This window comes from Cebus imitator, unplaced genomic scaffold (genome assembly GCF_001604975.1).
Source record: "Cebus imitator isolate Cc_AM_T3 unplaced genomic scaffold, Cebus_imitator-1.0 Scaffold242, whole genome shotgun sequence".
Classification (NCBI taxonomy): Eukaryota; Metazoa; Chordata; class Mammalia; order Primates; family Cebidae; genus Cebus; species Cebus imitator.
Genome location: NW_016107557.1, coordinates 33,614 through 55,708, shown reverse-complemented (window position 1 = coordinate 55,708; position 22,095 = coordinate 33,614). Strand labels below are relative to the sequence as shown.

The following is a 22,095-nucleotide window of genomic DNA, read 5'->3' as shown; positions in this document are numbered from 1 at the left end:
AGTTTAAGGAGATTTGGGGCTGAGACGATAGGGTCTTCTAGATATACAATCATGTCGTCTGCAAATAGAGACAATTTGACTTCCTCCTTTCCTATTTGAATACGCTTTATTTCTTTTTCTTGCCTGATTGCTCTGGCTAGAACTTCCAGAACTATATTGAATAGGAGTGGTGAGACAGGGCATCTTTGTCTAGTGCCAGGTTTCAAGGTTAATGCTTCCAGTTTTTGCTCATTCAGTATGATATTGGCTGTTGGTTTGTCATAAATAGCTTTTATTATTTTGAGATACGTTCGATCAATACCTAGCTTATTGAGGGTTTTTCGCATAAAGGGCTGTTGAATTTTGTCAAAGGCCTTCTCTGCATCAATTGAGAAAATCATGTGGTTTTTGTCTTTGGTTCTGTTTATGTGGTGAATTACGTTTATAGACTTGCATATGTTGAACCAGACTTGCATCCCCGGGATGAAGACTACTTAATCATGGTGTATAAGCTTTTTGATGTGCTGTTACAATTGGCTTGCAAGTATTTTATTAAAGACTTTTGTGTCTATGTTCATCATGGATATTGCCCTGCAGTTTTCTGTTCTTGTTGAGTCTCTGCCAGGTTTTGGTATCAGGATGATGTTGGTCTCATAAAATGATTTGGGAATGATTCCCTCTTTTTGCATTGTTTGGAAAAGTTTCAGAAGGAATGTACCAGCTCCTCTTTGTATGTCTGGTAGAATTCGGCTGTGAACCCATCTGAACCTGGGATTTTTTTGGGTGGTAAGCTCTTAATTGCTGCCTCAACTTCAGACCTTGTTAAGGGTCTGTTCAGGGTTTAGGCTTCTTCCTGGTTTAGGCTTGGGAGGAGGCAAAGGTCCAGGAATTTATCCATTTCTTCCAGGTTTACTAGTTTATGTGCATAGAGGTGTTTGTAATAATCTCTGATGATCGATTGAATTTCTGTGGAATCTGTGGTGATATTCCCTTTATTGTTTTTTATTTCATCAATTTGGTTATTCTCTTTTCTTTGGTTTTGAAGAACGTCTTTATTTCTGCCTTCATTTCATTGTTTATCCAGTCAACATTCAAAAGCAAGTTGTTTAGTTTCCATGAAGCTGTGCGGTTCTGGGTTAGTTTTTGAATTCTGAATTCTAACTTGATTTCACTGTGGTCTGAGAGGCTGTTTGTTATGATTTCCGTTCTTTTGTATTTGCTGAGGAGTGATTTACTTCCAATTATGTGGTCAATTTTAGAGTAGGTGTGATGTGCTGAGAATAATGTTTTTTCTATGGATTTGGGGAGGAGAGTTCTGTTAATGTCTATTAGGTTTGCTTGGTCCAAGTCTGAGTTCAAGTTCTGTATATCCTTGTTAATTTTCTGTCTGGTTGAGCAGTCTAATATTGACAATGGGGTGTTAAAGTCTCCACTATAATTGTGTGGGAGTCTAAGTGTCTTTGTAAGTCATTAAGAACTTGTGTTATGTATCTGGGTGCTCCTGTATTGGGTGCGTATATATTTAGGATCATTAGCTCTAATTCTTGTATTGATTCTTTTAGCATTATGTAATGCCCTTCGTCTTTGTGATCTTTGTTGCTTTAAAGTCTATTTTATCAGAGATGAGAATTGCAATGCCTGCTTTTTTTTGCTCTCCATTTGTTTGGTAAATATTCCTCCATCCCTTTATTTTGAGCCTTTGTGTATCCTTGCATGTGAGATTGGTTTCCTGGGTACAGCACACTGATGGGTTTTGTCTTTTTATCCAATTTGCCAGTCTGTGTCTTTTGATTGGGGCATGTAGTCCATTTACATTTAGGGTTAATATTGTTATGTGTGAATTTGATACTGCCATTTTGGTGCTAGCTGGCTGTTTTGCCCACTAGTTGATGCAGATTCTTCATTGTGTTGATTCTCTCTACCATTTGGCATGTTTTTGGAGTGGCTGGTACTGGTTGTTCCTTTCTATGTGTAGAGCCTCTTTCAGGAGCTCTTGTAAAGCAGGCCTGGTGGTGATGAAATCTCTGAGTACTTGCTTGTTCACAAAGGATTTTATTTTTCCTTCACTTATGAAGCTTAGTTTGGCTGGATATGAGATACTGGGTTGAAAGTTCTTTTCTTTAAGGATGTTGAATATTGGCCCCCACTGTATTCTGGCCTGTAGTGTTTCTGCTGAGAGATATGCTGTGAGTCTGATGGGCTTCCCTTTGTGAGTAACCCGACCTTTCTCTCTGACTGCCCTTAGTATTGTTACCTTTATTTCAACTCTGATGAATCTGAAGATTATGTGTCTTGGGGTTGCTCTTCGTGAGGAATATCTTTGTGATGTTCTCTGTATTTCCTGGACTTGAATATTGGCCTGCCTTGCTAGGTTGGGGAAGTTTTCCTGGATAATATCCTGAAGAGTATTTTCCAGCTTGGGTTCATTCTCTTCGTCGCATTCAGGTACTCCTATCTAACGTAGATTAGGTCTTTTCCCATAATCCCACATTTCTTGGAGACTTTGTTCATTCCTTTTTACCCTTTTTTCTCAGTCTCGCCTTCCCGTTTTATTTCATTGAGTTGACCTTTGACCTCTGATATCCTTTCTTTTGCTTGGTCAATTAGGCTGTTGAAACTTGTGCATGCTTCGTGAAGTTCTCATGTTGTGTTTTTCAGCTCCTTCAATTCACTTATATTCCTTTTTAAGTTGTCCATTCTCATCATTTCGTCAAATATTTTTTCAAGGTTCTTAGTTCCTTTGCATTGGGTTAGAACATGATCTTTTAGTTCAGAGAAGTTTCTTACTACCCACCTTCTGAAGCCTGATTCTGTCATTTCATCACACTCGTTCTCCCTCCAACCTTGTTCCCTTGCTGGTGAGGAGTTGTGATCCCTTGTAGGAGGAGAGGTTCTCTGGTTTTGGGTGTTTTCATCCTTTTTGCACTGGTTTCTTCCCATCTTTATGGATTTATCCACCTGTCGTCTTTGTAATTGCTGACTTTCAGATTGGGACTCCGAGTGGACATTCTGTTTGTTGATGATGAGGTCATTTCTCTTTCTTAGTTTTTCTTCTAACAGTCTGGCCCCTCTGCTGTAGGTCTGCTGAGGTTCACTCCAGGCCCTGCTTGCCTAGTTACCACCTGCAGCAGCTGCAGAACAGTAAGGGTTGCTACCAGTTTTCTTCTTCTGCTATCTTTGTCCCAGAAGGATACCCACCAAGTGTCAGTCTGATCTCTCCTTTATGAGGTGACTCTTTGGATATACAGGCGTCAGGGCGCTGCTTGAGAAGACAGTCTGTTCTTTATAGGAGCTCAAATGCTAAGCTGTAAGCTCCAGTGTTCATTCAGAGCTGCTGGGCAGGTACGTTTAGGTCTGCTGCAGCAGAACTCATAAACCACTTTTTATTCCCAGGTGCTCTGTCCCAGGGAGTTAGGGCTTTATTTATGAGTTTCCATTGTGCTGCTGCCTTCTTTTTTTTTCCTTCAGGGCTGCCCTGCCCAGCAAGCAGGCAGCCTCATCATTGTCTGCCTGCAGAGGCTTTGCTGAGCTGCTGTGGGCTCCGCCCAGTTGCCATGTGAACTTCCCTGCAGTCCTGTTTATATGAGTGTAGTTAGAACTGCCTCGGCAATGGTGGCCCACCTCTGTATTGGCAGACTCTCTCTGTAATGGCAGGTTGCCTTGGCAATGGCAGGCTGCATCAGCAATGGTCGGTTGCCTTGGTAACAGCAGGCTGCCTCAGCAATAACGGACTATCACCTTAGTGGTGTATTGCCTCTGTAATGGTGGACTCCCCTCCCCCACAGAGCTAGACCATGGTCCTGGGTTCAGCTGCGCTTGCTGTGCAGCTCTCAATCCAGAGAGTTTCTGATTGCTGTTATTTTGGGGGTGGGACCAGCCGAACCTGATTGCCTGGCTCCCTACCTCAGAGCCTTTTAAGTTGGTGTTCCAGTATCCTGTTGAAGAGGTACCGGGATCTGTGTGTTTTCCCATACGGTGACTCACTGTGCTGGCTTAAACAGTGGCACTGAGATTCGTGGCACTTTTTTGCCCTGGAATCTCCTGTCCTGACTCCCTGTTCAGTCCCCTTTTTAAACAGATGAATGGGTGACTTCCCATGGCTCTAATCGCCAGCCAAAGGGCACTTGGACAAGTGTATTTTGTACAGAGAACCACTGCACCAGGGCACTGACAAAGCAGCTGTGTGGGGCAAAGCAGCTGTGCCGGCCGAAACAGCCACGCTGGCAACTGGTTGGGCTCCTCCGCCTGGGAATCTCCTAGTCTGTGGGCAATAAAAATGCGGTGTCCACTCACCCTCCGCGCTTTCACTGGGAGCTGCAACTCCGAGCTGTTCCTAAACGGCCATCTTGGATCCCCCCAGAATTTTCTGAAGCTGCTCAATTTTGTTCACTCGCTCTTTCCTTCTAATTTTTAACATGGCATTTTCTAGTTTAAGCCTAAAATAAATATATTTTAAAATAATTATTTACAAACATAATTAAAAAAAATCATATAAATTCTGAAAAATATCTGAAGAAGTAATTACATAAATTCTGAGACATTTGAAAATTAGAAAATTGAGCAACTGCCATTTTTCTACCTTTGTTTTGTTGATGATGTGTAAAATCAAAAATAATATAAAAAATTATGCATTTCAAAATAGCTTACAGCTGAAATTTTTTTCTTGGCTTCGCATAGATATACTTATTATCTTAACTGATATAATTCTCATACTACACTACTCATTTGCTTTATAAATACTCAAGATATTTTGTGTGCTGCTTTAAATTGTACTTTTGCACGTGGTCTGGAATCTCCTCATCATATCTTAGAGTCTCTGTGAGTTGATCCTGGATTTCTTGCAACTAAAACAAAGAATTGAAAACAATCTTTAGGTGTGGAAATCAAATGCCCATCAACAGGTGAATGAATGAACAAAATATGGTATATATAAAATACTGTTTTTAAACTATCAAAATCTATTTTATTAAAAATGATAATAATCTAGGACAAATCAATCTATTACCTGTTTAACTAAATTTTATTGGAATGCAGTCACACCCCTGCAATCTGCATATTGTTTATGGCTACATTTGTGCTGCAACTACAGTGTTGAGTTGTTCCAACAGGGATCTTATGGCTCACAAAGTCTCCAATAATACTACCTGGTCCTTTACAGAAAAATTTACTGAGTATGCTGTAGGATCAAAATACAATATTTTTCTTGCTTTTAATTTATATTTTATCAGATACTCAAATTTATAAAATTGGTTAAATGGGGAAAGAGAAAATTACTTTATGGTAAGCATTCATATTTTTGAATTCCAAACACCACTACTATATCAACTATAAATTTGTTTCTTTTTTTGTGTGTATGCATTTAATTTTGTTATAGCAAGGCAACTTATACATTTTTAACATTTAAAACTAAGCATCATCTTTCCTCTCCAGGCAAACCACAAGAAAATTTGAAAATAAACTGGAGCATAATTAAAATAGACAAGATGAATGTCAAATAAGATCCTACAGGTTCTGTTGATTGAGTGGCAGGTCTCACATCACCATTAGGAGAGTATTTACAAGTGTCATCTTAAACTGCAGGGATGTCCATTAAACATGCCAAAGGGGAAGCCATGTTGTCAAAATGCCCACTTGACCCATCCAAACATCTCAAACCTACCCTTTGCTGACCTTCTATAACTCCATTTTTAAAGTTTTTTTTTGTTGTTGTTTGTTTGTTTTTAAACTAGAGAAAGTAGACAGACACATGTTGGCAAATGTTAACTGTTCATAATCATGTGACTATGACTATAGCCCAATATAAAGTCAGAGCAAGTATTTTCATCAAAACAAAGATGAAGAATGGCCTTTCTGTACAAGTTAAACTGAAACCCATGAAATAAGTAGGCACAAGTTCTTTATTCACACAGAAAAGTAGAGATTAAAAAAAGAAAAAATTTCTGAAACATTCCGTTGGAAATTATCCTCTGAACTAATCTGGCTTGTATCCCCATGGCAATATAAAAATCACTAAAAATATACTGTAAGCAGAAAAATTATCTAATCTATGAGAAATGATGTGTAATTCTCAACTTTCTTAACTGGAAATATTATAAGAAAAATATTTATTATTATAAAACATAGCAGAGATTGAGAAATGAATGCATTATAAAGATAATAAAATTAATCATAATTAAAATATGAAATAAAGCTGTCCAATAAAACTACTAACCCACAACAGTTGATATTAACCAGCTACAGAGTAACTGTTAACATGCTAAGTTTCATACATACCTGACTTTTCATCTGTTCGAATTTCTTTTTTGTATCTCGTGTCTCATCTTCTAAAGTATTTTGATGTTGTGATGAAGCCTCTAGCATACCTTCTGACAGTAATTGTTTGTTCAGGGCATCACTCAGTTCTTGTTTGAGTTTTCTCACAACTACCTGATAAGATTTTATTTTCGTTATGGATTTTACATATCACCTTATTATTAAATTGTTAATAATATTTAACTCTAATGTATACACTTAGAAAAGTATCACCATACACAGATTCTTTTTTTTCCTCATGTGCATACATTCCTGTTTATTAATGAATCCAGTTAAGGATAAAGAAGGTGTTATCTTCATCCCAAACTGCTGCTGTGTTACTCATACAACAGATTCAGTCCACGGATGAATATGCAATGCTTAAAAACCTTCTCAAAAAGAAACAGGTAGGACTGGAGGTACTGAATTTTACACTGTGCAATGTTTTTTCTCTTTTTTATAAGAAGAAGCTCAAATCAACCTCAGAGTTCCTCACATATTCAGTCACCTGCTCATATCCTTTCAATAGATTTCCATCTCAGAAAAAAAGTAACATTCCAATGGCCTTCAATGTTCTAGGTAAACTAGCTTCTATCTCCCTCCCTTACCTGAGCTGCTATGTCTCTTTTCCCTACTCCCTCCATTCCTACCACCCCTCATTAATCTGAAAATGGGGATCCAATGTGAAACTAATAAATCACAGACAGCTAAGCTTATCTTTGTACCGGACAACATTATATCCAAATGAGAGTCACTGAGCCTTGAAATAAAAATTATAACCACATTTTTCATTAAAAAATTGAAAGTAAGTTATAAATGCTAGTGGGAAGATTAAATCAAATCTAGTTTGGTAACATTTACCACATTTTCCCCATATTGTAATGTAAGAAAAATTGGATGTCTTTGAAGAATGGAAAGGTCACATCAATGTATAATTTAAGATTGAATTATTTTCAGATTTAAGTCAAATTGACATGAATAAAAATAAAATTGGCCGGGCACGGTGGCTCATGCCTGTAATCCCAGCACTTTGGGAGGCCGAGGTGGGGGGATCACCTGAGGTTGGGAGTTCAAGACGGGCCTGACCAACATGGTGAAACCCGGTCTCTACTAAAAATACAAAAATTAGCCGGGCGTAGCGGCGGGTGCCTATAATCCCAGCTACTTGGGATGCTGAGGCAGAAGAATCACTTGAACCTGGAAGACAGAGGTTTCAGTGAACCAAGATCATGCCATTGCACTCCATTCTGGGCAACGGAGTGATATTATAAGTAATATTATATTATTTATAAATAAATAAATAAATAAAATTATGCCAACTAAGCTACATTAAAAGCAAATGAAGAAAAATAATTTTAAAATAGGGACTACACTTTTCTTCATCTGGGAAATCTGGAATTAATGGTCGAAGTAATCCAATTAATTGAATCAATTTCAAAATAACACTTTTGGTATGAACATTTTTTTATATGTTTTATCATAAGCCTAAAATGTGGCAACATACAGACATTAAAATTATTTCAGCAGTGTAAGACTACATTATAAATATTAGTTTATATTAACAGTTTGTAACTGAAATGCTTAAAATTTCCTGAGTGTCACATTGTCTTTACTCAAAAGAAAGCATCTCTTAGTTCTAACTTTTATTTGCTGGAAACAAGCTACGTTTTCTAAGGTGATATATCAGATCTATTTATGATGTATATATTTTCATATTCAACTACATTAAATGTTTAGCCATAACCAAATATTACTTTAAATTTTACTTCAGGAAGCTTGAAAAATACTTATTTTTCTTGATACTTACTTCTTCTTCTTCTTTCTCTTTTTCATACTGGCACTGCCTTTCTTTTAAAAGAGTATATTCCTCTATCAACCCCTTGTTGTTCTCTTCCAGCATAATACAGTGCTTTCTACACTCAGCTTGAAGTTTCTCTACAGTATCTTCACATTTGGCTTGGATATTAATTATTGTTTTTTCCTGATTGTCAGCTTTCTTGTGAGCATCATTAAGTTGTTGTTGATGCAATGAATTTTGGCTTTGTATCTGAAATAGTCCATCCTCTACAGATTGCTGCTTTCTCACATATTTTTCCACTATATGTTGGTCATCTTGGTACATGTGTTCAATGGCCTTCACTCGATGCTGTGTTTGGCTTATGACTCCTTGCATGTGTTCTATAGCCAACGTCTTTTCCTTGAGAGCCTCTCTTTCATAATTGAGCTCAGTTTCCAGGCTACTGGATTTACTCTCAGCTTTAGAAAGTTGCTGAGAAAGAATCTGAATATGAGAATTCATGTTTTCTTGTAAATGACACCACTGATTTACTGTGTTCTGGAAAGCAAGCTGCAGGTCTCTTTTTGAAGACTGACTTTGATCACGATCACATAGAGCAGCAGCCAGTCTACAACTGTATAATTCCATTTCTGTTTCCAGTCTTTGCTTTCTTTGTTTTTCCTTCTCTAGCTCAGAATTGAGCACTGTATTCTTATCCAATGTCAGAACATTAAGCTCTTCATTATACCAGTTTGTTTTTGTTAATGTTTCCTCATTCAGCTTTAGAGTCTTTTGAAGGTCTTCATTCTTTTTCTTTATAATTTCACTATCCTTGAAATACGTATTTTCATTTTCCTGGTTCTGATGTTTAATTGTGTCTATTTCTAGCCTGAGTCTGGCAATTTCATCCTTCATCAAGTGATTTTTCTGCCACAGGTCTTTTTCTTTTTCATGAGTATGAGAACTCTAAATAAAACAAAGAAAACTTTCAACTAGTACCCAATAAAATGATACATTATGATTTCTTATGAAACTAAATAAGTAATAACACGTACATTTATACAATGAAAGAATTACCATCTGGCTATCCAACTGGAAAAAAGAAATTGAATCAAAACTTCAAACATTTTAGAGCACAATTTCTCAAAAGTTCAAAAATGTATCTGAAGACAATTAATTTAAAAAAAAGGTTTTAATTGAATTTCAACAAACCCAAAAGCATAAATTATTAATAACTATGAGTACATTTAGAAATTGGGTTTACACACTAATATCTAATTTTACTTTTCCCTATAGTGTAAGAGCCTTAGCTCTGCAGATATTTGGACAGATGAAATTTTCCAAATTCCTTGTTACTTTTTCCTGCAAATATTTTATAGATAATTCTACTTTTCTTACATTTTTAGAGTCAGTTTTAAGAATGACACGTATTGATAAAGGATAAATCTAGGCATTGTACTAAGCACTTTATATGCATACATCAATTAAGTCATTTAGTTATCACAACTCTGAAGGGAAAGTTTAAAAACATAAGCAAGCTGCTGGATTTTTCCCAGGTCTTCTGACTCCTAGTGCTACTCCACCAGATCATGGTTATGTCCATGGAGTAGATATGCAAATACCATAAAAACCTTTTCTTTCAAAACACCAAAAGTAAATAAGATAACATTTATAAAGCTCTTCTTAGGACATCATGAGATTATGTAATATGATAACTTTTATTTCATTTTCACAATGTTTGAAACTATAATTAATGTGAAATAGAAAAAAACTACATTGAGCTATGTCACTAGGAACAAATTACTTATCTATAAAATATCACTAAGTATATATTATGGACTATAATTTTTTTCCAAAGGTCTTTGAACTGAAATAAAATACTACTTTGACACCAAGATTTATAATAAATAATTGTAGCTATAAGTATCATTCATTTTTAAGATGAAATAAAATTTGTGGTTTTAGAACTAAAAAATATATATCAAGTTAAAGGGATATTATAATATTAACAAAGTAAAATTAGAAATATAAAATTTTACCAAATGTTAATGTACCTGATTTAAATAATTTCTTACAGTCTTCAACTCCATTTCCAATGATTTGAGAGTCAGTTTAAGTTGTTTTTTCACTTCAGCTTGTGTCCAATATTGCTCTTCCATTATTTTGAAATTTTCTGTACCTTTTTCATACTTTTCAGGGTTTCTTCTTTCTTCTTCTTGTTGTAAGATTAATCTGTAGTTAAATATACTTATCTTAAAATCCTTTAAAAACAAAGCACTCATATGCTGATTTATTTTCCTAATAAAGTGCCCATGTTCTTGAATATTTTTTCTTTGTAGTTTTCATGTTAATTTCTCACTTCAATGTCTTCCAAAGGACATATATAAATTGAAAAGTAGTAAGAAATAAACATTCTGCTAATTAATTAGCTTCTGTTACTAATAACTCTAGTAAATATTATTGAAAAGGACACTGAAAATTATTAGGTAAATTTGCAAGTTAAAAATTACCTTTTCTTCACACATTAATAATTACTCCTCAGTCAGGATGAATCATTTAGAGTTAGTTAATTAAAAAGAAGTTATTTTTTTTATAAATAAGTTGATGCCTTCAGTAGAAATCAATTTTCATATTCATGAAATATTGCAGGTATCCCTAAACATGATTTACACTGTAAGATAGCACATTTAGGTGTCTTTTTGCAACACTTATCTGCAGATGACTATCATCCAAGCCTAGGCTAAGGAATCTAAGATGTTACCCTATACTTTTTATGTATCTTTTTTAAATAACACTTTTAACTTATCCTATTGATTATTATGTATTTTACAAACAATGTTAAAATCCATTCTCAAACAAGAAAAAATGTAATATTTAAACAGTAAAGAGTAATATGTGCCTTTAGCATAGAACCTTGAATTAATTTAATCTCTGTAGCAGAGACAGATGTTGACTAAGCTAATCAGTTATCACTTTCCATTTTACTTTTAATTCGCTGCATACTAAAAGTAAAACTAGGCCAGGCATGGTTGCTTATGCTGTAATAAGTGGATAATTTGCAGTCAGCAGTTTGAGACCAGTCTGGCAAAGGCCAGTGGATAACTTGCAGTCAGGAGTTTGAGACCAATCTGGCCAACAAAGCAGAACCCTGTCTCTGCTTAAAAAAAAAAAAATTAGCCAGGCATGGTGATGCATGCCTGTAATCCCAACTACTTGGAAGGGTGAGGCACAAGAATCACTTGAACACAGGAGCAGAGGTTGCAGTGAGCCGAGATTCCACCACTACACTGCAACCTGGGTGGCAGAGCAAAACTCTGTCTCAAAAAAAAAAAAATAAATAAAACTGAATAATTTTAAAACTAATTACTCTGGGTGGAGAAAAATATATATGTCATACTCTGTTGAATTATAAATTAATATAAACTTTCTTAAGAACAACTTAGAAATATTCATCAAAAATCTTTTTTAAAAGCTACTATAATATCCCCACCCAAGATGGCCATTTAGGAACAGCTTGGAGTTGCAGCTCCCAGTGAAAGCACAGAGGGTGAGTGGATGCCACATTTTTATTGCCTATGGACCAGAAGATTCCCAGGCAGAGGAGCCCCATGGGTCACCAGTGTGACGGTTTTGGCTGGCGGGGTTCTTTTGGTCGGCACGGCTGCTTTGTCCCAGCCAGCCGTTCTCCGTACAAAACACATTGGTTTGGGGGCCCTTTTGGCAGATGATTGTAGCCCTGGGAAGTCATCCATTCATCTGAATAAAGAGGGGTCTGAAGAGGGAGCAAGGCCAGGAGATTTCTGGGCAAAAACAAGTGCCACAAATCCCAGCACTGCTGTTTAAGCCAGCGCAGTGAGTCACCGCATGGGAAAACACACAGATCCCGTCGCCTTTTCAACAGGTGACTGGAACACCTGGGATAGAGTCGAAAGGTTCAGAGGCAGGGAGCCAAGTGATTAGGATTGGCTGGCCCCACCCACACAAAAGAACAGCAATCAGAAACTTTCTGGATTGAGAGTTTCACAGCAAGCACAGCTGAACCCAGGACGGTCCAGCTCTATGGGGGAGGGGCTTCCACCATTACCGAGGCTATACAACACTAAGGAGGTAGTCTGCTATTGCTGAGGCAGCCTGCCATTGCCAAGGCAACCTGCCATTACAGAGAGAGTCTGCCAATACAGAGGTGGGCCACCATTGCCGAGGCAGGTCTAACTACACCCATATAAACAGGACTGCAGGGAAAATCACACGGCAACTGGGCGGAGCCCACAGCAGCTCAGCAAAGCCTCTGTAGGCAGACAGTGATAAGGCTGCCTCCTTGCTGGGCAGAGCAGCCCTGATAAAAAAAAAAAAAAGGCAACAGCACAACGGAAACTCATAAATAAAGCCCTAACTCCCTGGGACAGAGCATCTGGGAACAAAAAGTAGTTTATGAGTTCTGCTGCAGCAGACCTAAACGTACTTGCCCAGCAGCTCTGAATGAACAACAGAGCTCAAGCTCAGCATTTGAGCTCCTATAAAGAACAGACTGTCTCTTCAAGCAGCTCCCTGACACCTGTATATCCAAAGAGTCACCTCATAAAGGAGAGATCACACTGACATTTGGCGGGTATCCTTCTGGGACAAAATAGCAGAAGAAGAAACTGGTAGCAACCCTTACTGTTCTGCAGCTGCTGCAGGTGATCCCAAGAGAAGAAGGGCCTGGAGTGGACCTCAGTAGTCCTACAGCAGAGGGGCCAGACTGTTAGAAAGAAAACTAAGATACAGAAATAGCTTCATCATCAACAAACAGAATGTCCACTCGGAGTCCCAATCTGAAAGTCAGCAATTACAAAGACGACAGGTGGATAAATCCATAAAGATGGGAAGAAACCAGTGCAAAAAGGATGAAAACACCCGAAACCAGAGCACCTCTCCTCCTACAAGGGATCACAACTCCACACCAGCAAGGGAACAAGGTTGTATGGAGAATGAGTGTGATGAAATGACAGAATCGGGCTTCAGAAGGTGGGTAGTAAGAAACTTCTCTGAACTAAAAGAACATGTTCTAACCAAATGCAAAGAAAATAAGAACCTTGAAAAAAGATTTGACAAAATGCTAACAAGAATGGACAACTTAGAAAGGAATACAAGTGAATTGATGGAGCTGAAAAACACAACACGAGAACTTCATGAAGCATGCACAACTTTCAAAAGCTAAATTGACCCAGGAGAAGAAAGGATATCACAGGTCGAAGATCAACTCAATGAAATAAAATGAGAAGGCATGATTAGAGAGAAAAGGGTAAAAAGGAATGAACAGTCTCCAAGAAATGCGGGACTATGTGAAAAACCTAATCTACGTTAGATAGGTGTACTTGAATGTGACAAAGAGAATGAATTCAAGCTGGAAAATACTCTTCAGGATATTATCAAGGAAGACTTCCCCAACCCAGCAAGGCAGGCCAATATTGAAGTCCAGGAAATACAGAGAACAACACAAAGATATTCCTCACGAAGAGCAACCCCAAGGCACATAATTTTAAGATTCACAGGGTTGAAAGGAAGAAGAAAATGCTAAGGACAGCCAGAGAGAAAGGTCAGGTTACCCACAAAGGGAAGCCCATCAGACTCACAGCAGATCTCTCAGCAGAAACTCTACAAGCCAGAATAGAGTGGGGACAAATATTCAACATCCTTAAAGAAAAGAACTTTCAACCCAGAATATCATATCCAGCCAAACTAAGCTTCATAACTGAAGGAAAAATAAAATCCTTAGTGAACAAGCAAGTACTCAGAGGTTTCATCACCACCAGGCCTGCTTTACAAGAGCTCCTGAAAGAGGCTCTACAAATAGAAAGGAACAACCAGTACCAGCCACTCCAAAAGCATACCAAATGGTAAAGAGTGTCAACACAATGAAGAGTCTGCATCAACTAATGGGCAAAACAGCCAGCTAGCACCAAAACGGCAGTATCAAATTCACACACAACAATATTAACCCTAAATGTAAATGGACTACATGCCCCAATCAAAAGACACAGACTGGCAAATTGGATAAAAAGAAACCTGGAAGAAATGGATAAATTCCTGCACACTTGCCTCCTCCCAACTCTAAACCAGCAAGAAGCCAAAGCCCTAAACAGACCCATAACAAGGGCTAGAGTTGAGGCAGCAATTAAGAGCCAACCACTCAAAAAAATCCCAGGTCCAGATGGGTTCACAGCCGAATTCTGCCAGACATAAAAAGAGGAGCTGGTGCCATTCCTTCTTAAACTATTCCAAATAATCCAAAAAGAGGGAATCCTTCCGAAATCATTTTATGAGAGCAACATCATCCTGATACCAAAACCCGGCAGAGAATCAACAAGAAAAGAAAACTTCAGGGCAATATCCATGATGAACATAGACACAAAAGTCTTCAATAAAATACTTGCAAGCCAATTGTAACAGCACATCAAAAAGCTTATCCACCATGATCAAGTAGCCTTCATCCCGGGAATGCAAGACTGGTTCAACATACACAAGTGTATAAACAAAATTCACCTCATAAATAGAACCAAAGACAAAAACCACGATTATCTCAATTGATGCAGAGAAGGCCTTTGACAAAATTCAACAGCACTTTATGCTAAAAAACCTCAATAAACTAGGTATTGACCAAACGTATCTTAAAATAATGAAAGCTATTTATGACAAACCAACAGCCAATATTATACTGAATGGGCAAAAACTGGGAGCATTCCCTTTGAAATCTGGCACTAGACAAGGATGCCCTCTCTCACCACTCCTATTCAATACAGTACTGGAATTTCTAACCAGAGCAATCAGGCAAGAAAAAGAAATAAAGTGTAGTCAAATAGGAAAGGAAGAAGTTAAATTGTCTGTATTTGCAGACAATATGATTGTGTATCTAGAAGACCCCATCGTCTCAGTCCAAATCTCCTGAAACTGATAAGCAACTTCAGCAAAGTCTCAAGATACAAAATCAATGTGTAAAAATCACAAGCATTCCTATACACCAATAACAGACTTAAAGAGAGCCAAATGAAGCACAAAATGCCATTCACAATTGCGAGAAAGAGAATAAAATACCTAGGAATACAAGTAACAAATACGTAAAGGGCCTCTTCAAGGAGAACTACAAGCCACTGCTCAACGAAATAAGACAGGACACAAACAGGCAGAGAAACATTCCATTTTCATGGTTAGGAAGAATCAATATCGTGAAAATGGCCATACTGTCCAAAGTAATTTACAGATTCAACAGTATCCCCATCAAGCTACCAATGACCCTCTTCACAGAACTGGAAAAAAACACCTTAAATTTCATATGGAACCAAAAGATAGCATGCATAGCCAAGTCAATTCTAAGCGAACAGAACAAAGATGGAGGTATCACACTACCGGACTTCAAACTATACTACAATTCTACAGTAATCAAAACAGCACGGTACTGGTTCCAAAATAGAGATATAAGCCAATGAAACAGAACAGAGGCCTCAGAGGCATCACAACATATCTACAACCATCTCATCTTTAACAAACCTGACAAAAACAAGCAATGGGGAAAGGATTCCCTGTTTAATAAATGGTGTTGGGAAAACTGGCTAGTCATGTGCAGAAAGCAGAAACTGGACCCCTTCCTGACACCTTATATTAAAAGTAACTCCAGATGGATTAAAGCCTTAAACATAAGACCTAACATCATAAAAAGCCTAGAAGAAAATCTAGGCAAAACCATTCAGGACATAGGCGTAGGCAAGGACTTCATGACCAAAACCCCAAAAGCATTGGCAACAAAAGTCAAAATAGACAAATGGGACCTAATCAAACTCCACAGCTTCTGCACGGCAAAAGAAATGGTCATTAGAGTGAATCGGCAACCAACAGAATGGGAAAAAATTTTTGCAGTTTACCCATCTGACAAAGGGCTGATATCCAGAATTTACAAAGAACTAAAACAGGTTTACAAGAAAAACACAAACAATCCCATTCAAAAGTGGGCAAAGGATATGAACAGATACTTTATAAAAGAAGACATACATGAGGCCAACAAACACATGAAAAAATGCTCATCATCATTGGTCATCAGAGAAATGCGAATCAAAACTACATTGAGATGCCATCTCACGCCAGTTAGATCATTAAAAAATCTGGAGACAACAGATGCTGGAGAGGATGTGGAGAAATAGGAACACTTTTACACTGTTGGTGGGAGTGTAAATTAGTTCAACCATTGTGGAAGACAGTGTGGCAATTCCTTAAGGATCTAGAAATAGAAATTCCATTTGACCCAGCAATCCTACTACTGGGTATATATCCAAAGGATTATAAATTGTTCTACTCTAAGGACACATGCACACGAATGTTCATTGCAGCACTGTTTACAATAGCAAAGACCTGAAACCAACCCAAATGCCCATCGATGATAGATTGAACAGGGAAAATATGGCACATATACACCATATGTATATGTGGAATACTATGCAGCCATCAAAGATGATGAGTTTGTGTCCTTTGTAGGGACATGGATGAACCTGGAAACCATCATTCTCAGCAAACTCACAGAAGAGCAGAATATCAAACACCGCATGTTCTGACTCATAGGTGGGTGTTGAACAATGAGAACACATGGACACAGGGAGGGGAGCACTACACACTGGGGTCTGTTTGGGGGAAATAGGGGAGTGACAGCGGGGAGTGGGGAGTTGGGGCGAGATAACATGGGGGAAAATGTCACATGTAGGTGAAGGGGAAGAAGGCAGCAAATTACAGTGCCATGTGTGTACCTATGCAACAATCTTCCATGTTCTTGACATGTATCCCAAAACCTAAAATGCAATAAAGAAAAAATAAAAGCTCCTATAGTCTAACCAGATAGCTCTATTTTAAAACATTTTTCCAAAGTAAGTAAATAGAAATGGAGAAAATTATGGATATGTAGCATGTTCCTTACAGCATTAATACAATAAATTAAGACCCCCAATTTCAATTTATTAAATAATGAGATTTCCATAGAGTAGAAATCTATATAATCATTTAAACAATGATTTAAAGGAATATGCAATTAAACATTAAAGAAGTATTAACAATTAAAAGCTTGTCATATTATATCCAAGAATTTCACATTCCACAATTTTAAGAAGTTTTCTTCTCTATTAAACCCTAGAAGGTAAGTCAACTATTACAAAAATTATCCTACATCTCTTTAGTATAAACAGTTCAAATATTTCTTTAAAACTAGAATGTTTTACCTTAAACTATGGAGCTCTTGTTTCCATTCAAGTTTCTGATGCTCTAACTGTACTTTGGTTTTGTCTGTCTCAGATAGTTCCTTTTGTAGTGTACTAATCTTGTTTTTCATTTTTTTAAATTTCACTGTAAGTTGTTCACAGTAATGTATTTTATGTTCTATTAGTCTTTCATGTGCAGATATTGCATTCTTGATTTTCAATAGGCTAACAAAATCTGTAACCAAGGGAAAACAAAATAGAGATAAAATACATGAGTAGGGTTTTAGATATAAAGGACTGTTGATATCAACATGGCACTCATTCATACACTGAATGAGTATTTATATATTGACTGCCTGCAATGTGGAAAATATTATAGAAAGATCTTCAGATAAAACAGACAACATGTCCGACCTTGTTTAGCTTAAAGCGTAGTGAAGAACAAAGATAAAGTTGAAAATATAAATTCAGATAGCTGCTTTAAGAATACATAGTTTTATAATCACATAAGAGAATTTGACCTACAATTGGCCAAGGGAAGATTTCCCTGAGGAAGAGAAGGCTACACTGAGAAATGAATAATGAGAAGGAAGCAGTTGAGCAAAGGAGGAAGCAGAGCACTCTGGCTAGTCTGATGCATGTTCTGGAGCTCTGCTGCAATCTGCTTCCAGCCAAGAGGCAGCAACAGGTGCTGATTTTCTTTCTTACCTGAAGCCGAAAACAACCAGGCAAAATACATGAAACAATGACTTTCAACACAATGGACTTTGGTAATGAGGATGGTAATCACTGAAAGACAAGAAACAAATGTAGGCCTTACAAAAGTCCCAGCTTTTTGTGTGTACTGAGCTCCCAGGCCATGACAAAGGGAGAAAATCTGACACAGATTCCCTGAGCTGGGGCGGTGATGCTAAGAGTCTGGTAAAATGAAAGCAGAGATAAATCACAGGACAGAACACTTGAGGGGGGAAAGCAGCAGAGGAAACAAACCCTGGACATCTGAAGAGGTCTAAAGTATTTAATAGAATAATGAAAAAAATGCATGTGTGCTAGGAAACTTCCTAAGACCAAGGCAGAGGGGAAAACAGGAGAAACAATGTCTGCTGTTCTCGAAGTGCCCAGGAGAGGGTCCATTCCCAGGAGCCAGGCCCAAAAAACTCATATTTCACAGGACAATAATCAGAAAACTCTTGCCTCAGGAGTGGCAAATTACCCAAAATCTAAAAGCAAGAACAAAAAGAATTCTGTTTATAAGTAAATGACTGTACCCCCAAAAAAGCTTGAGACAATAAGTGGAAGCATGTAAGATATTTCTTTAAAAATCAAACCATACTTGCAGAAATGCCAATTGCAATGTCAGAGGTAAAAACTACAGAGGATGAAAATAAACACAGATTAAACATCACAATCATAAATTTGACATGATGAACTATGACAAACCTTCAAGCAACTAATGTATAAGTCCCCAAATAGGAAGAAAGACAGAAAAGAAAATTAAAAAAAAAAATAACCAAAAACATTCTAAACTTGGCAAAATCCATAATCCCACAGATCCAGGAAGGAACTGTCTGGGAAAAAAAATAAAAGGGTACCATTGTCATTTTCTTATGCCATCTATGATGTGGTATAACATTACTTGAAGGCAACTGTGATAGGTTAAAATTATAAATCCGAAACAAGCCACTAAGATAGCAAACAAAGAGTTTTATATAATAAACCAAAAAAAAATGCGAAATTAAATCATAGAAAATAGCTGACTAATCTAAAGGAAAGCAGAAAAAGAAGAAAAGAGGAAAAAATAACAGCGAGACTAACAGCAATCGAACAGCATAATGACAGAAAAACGTAACTATATTGATAATCACAATATAAAGGAAACTGGTTTACAAGCCTCAATTAAAAAGCAGAGTGACGGACTCGGTAAGAAAGCAATATCTAATTACATGCTGTCTATACGAAATGCACTTTAATTGTAAAGACATAAATTGGCTATAAGAATAGAAAATAATACATGCTAACACTTGTCAGAAGACTACTGAGAAGAAATGATTGTATTAATATCAAAGTCGATTTCATAGCAAAAACATTTCCAGCAATAAATAAGGTCATGTCACAATGATAAAAGTTTCATTTAATCAAGAAGACATAATAATCCTAAATGTTTATGCCCCTAATGTCATAAGAAATTCAAAATGCAGGAGGCCAAAGTGGATAGAACTACAAAAAGAAATAGCCAATTTCTAAGTAACCTGAGGTTTCAATACCTTTTACTCAAGAAGTGATAGAACAAGGAGACAGAAAATCAGGAATAATAGAGCAGACTTAACACCATGCTTTTCAAGCACCTATGGAACACCAAAATAGACAATATTTTAGGCCATATAATAAATCTCATTAAAAAGATGTAAGTAGGAGAAGGCCAAATAGGAACAGCTCTCGATTGCAGTTCCCAGTGAAAATGCAGAGGGTGAGTGATCATCGCATTTCCAAATGAATGTTTAATGCTGACAGACCTGGAGATTCCTGGGCAGAAAAGCGCCACAAATCTCTAGCGCAGTTTTTTCAGCTGGTGCAGTGGGTTTCCACACAAAAACTCATACAAATCTGGGTGCTATTTCAACTGGCAAGTGGAAGGCCTGAGAGACAGAGTCACCAGTTCAACTGAAAAAAAAAAGGGGGCTGAAACAGGGAGCCAGTAGATCTGGCTCAGCTGGTCCCATACTCACAAAGACTAGCAATCTGAAACGGTCTGGATTGACTACTTCACAGCAAGCACAGCTGGACTGGGGATGGTGCAGCTCTGTGGGGGGAAGGGCATCTGCCATTACTGAGGCAGTCCACCACTGCTGGGGCAGTCCGCCACTACTGAGGCAGTCTGCCATTACCGAGAAAATCCTCCATTACCAAGGCACTCCGCCATTACAGAGACAGTCTGTTATTAACGAGGCAGATCACCATTAACGAGGCAGTTCTAACTATACCCCTATAAAAAAACTGCAAGGAAGTTCACACAGCAGCTGAGCAGAGCAATGGCAGCTCAGCAACACCGCTACTGGCAGACTGTGATGAGGCTACCTCCTCGCTGGGGAGGGCATCTCAGAAAAAAGGCAGCAGAATGTCAAGAACTTATAAATATATAAGCCCCACCTTCCCGGGATAGAGCACTTGGGAAAAAAAGGTGGTTATGAAATCCACTGCAGCAGACTTAAATGTACCTGCCCAGCAACTCTGAACAGAACAACAGAGCTCACAGCTCAGCACTTGAGCTCCTATAAGGGACAGATGGTCTCCTCAAGCAGCTTCTGACCCCCATATAACCAAAGAGACACCTCAGGCTGATATCTGGTGGGTGTCCTTCTAAGACAAAGATAAAAGAAGAATAAACTAACAGCAACCCTCACTGTTCTGAGGCCACTGCAGGAGATCCCCAGGCAAGCAGGGTCTGGAGTGGACCTCCAACAGTCCTACAGCAGGGGAGCCTGACTGTTAGAAGGAAAACTAAGAAACAGAAAGAAACAGCTTCATCAGCAACAAAAAGGACATACACTCAGAGACCCCATCTGAAAGTCACCAATCACAAAGACCACAGGTATATAAATGCACAAAGATGGGAAGAGAGCAGCCAAAAAAAGGATGAAAATACCCCAAACAAGAATGTCTTGCCTCCTCCAAGAGACTGAAACTTCTCACCACCAAGGGAACAAGGCTGGATCGAGAATGAGTCTGATGAATTGACAGAAATAGGCTTCAGAAGGTGGGTAATAACAAATATCTCTGAGCTAAAAAGTCATGTTCTAACCAAAAGCAAAGAAACTAAGAACCTTGAAAAAAGGTTTGAAGAAATGCTAATGAGAATAAACAGCTTAGAGAAGAATATAAACTTGATGGAGCTGAAAAACACTGCACGAGAACTTCGTGAAGCATACACAAGTTTCAATAGTCGAATCAACCAAGTGGAAGAAATATCAGAGACTGAAGACCAACTCAATGAAATAAAAGAAGAAGGAAAGATTAGAGAAAAAAGGGTACAAAGAAATGAACGAAGTCTCCAAGAAATATGGGATTATGTGAAAAGACCTAATCTACGCTTGATAGGTGTACCTGAATATCATGGAGAGAATGAATCCAAGCTGGAAAACACTCTTCAGGATATTATCCAGGAGAACTTCCCCAACCTAGCAAGGCAGGCCAACATTCAAGTCCAAGAAATACAGAGAACACCACAAAGATATTCCTCAAGAAGAGCAACCCCAAGGCACATAATCATCAGATTCACCAGGGTTGAAATGAAGGAAAAAAATGCTAAGCGCAGCCAGAGAGAAACGTTGGGTTACACACAAAGGGAAGCCCATTAGACTCACAGAAGATCTCTCCACAGAAATCCCACAAGCCAGAAGAGAGTGGGGGGCTTAAAGAAACATCCTTAAAGAAAAGAACATTCAACCTAGAATTTCACATCAGCCAAACTAAGCTTCATAAGCAAAGGAGAAAGAAAATGCTTTATGAACAAGCAATTGCTCAGAGATTTAATCACCACCAGGCACGCTTTACAAGAGCTCCTGAAAGAAGCACTAAACATATAAAGGAACAACCAGTACCAGCCACTCCAAAAACATACCAAATGGTAAGAAGCATCGACACAATGAAGAAACTCCATCAACTAATGGACAAAATAACCAGCTAGCATCAAAATGGCAGGATCAAATTCAAATGTAACAATATTAACCTTAAATGTAAATGGCTAAATGCCCCAATCAAAAGACACAGACTGGCAAATTGGACAAAAGTCAAAACCAATCAATGTGCTGTATCCAGGAAACACATGTCACATGC

General features: G+C 37.9%; 1 protein-coding gene across 3 annotated transcripts in view; it reads right to left on the bottom strand.

Moving 5' to 3' along the window:
* Positions 1-22,095, bottom strand: part of ANKRD62 (ankyrin repeat domain 62) — an 83,244-nt gene that overhangs the window by 27,912 nt on the left and 33,237 nt on the right. For 2 of the 3 annotated variants that reach the window (XM_037727849.1, XM_037727848.1), the window contains exons 10-15: positions 17,284-17,497; positions 10,102-10,279; positions 8,078-9,013; positions 6,253-6,405; positions 4,753-4,823; positions 4,273-4,415 (exon numbers count right to left, since the gene is read on the bottom strand). In XM_037727849.1, the coding sequence (XP_037583777.1) occupies positions 4,313-4,415; positions 4,753-4,823; positions 6,253-6,405; positions 8,078-9,013; positions 10,102-10,279; positions 17,284-17,497 (1,655 nt within the window). In that variant the 3' untranslated portion in view covers positions 4,273-4,312. Of the gene's footprint in view, positions 1-4,272; positions 4,416-4,752; positions 4,824-6,252; positions 6,406-8,077; positions 9,014-10,101; positions 10,280-17,283; positions 17,498-22,095 lie in introns of those variants that run through there. The other variant, XM_017498444.2, reaches the window with a different exon arrangement.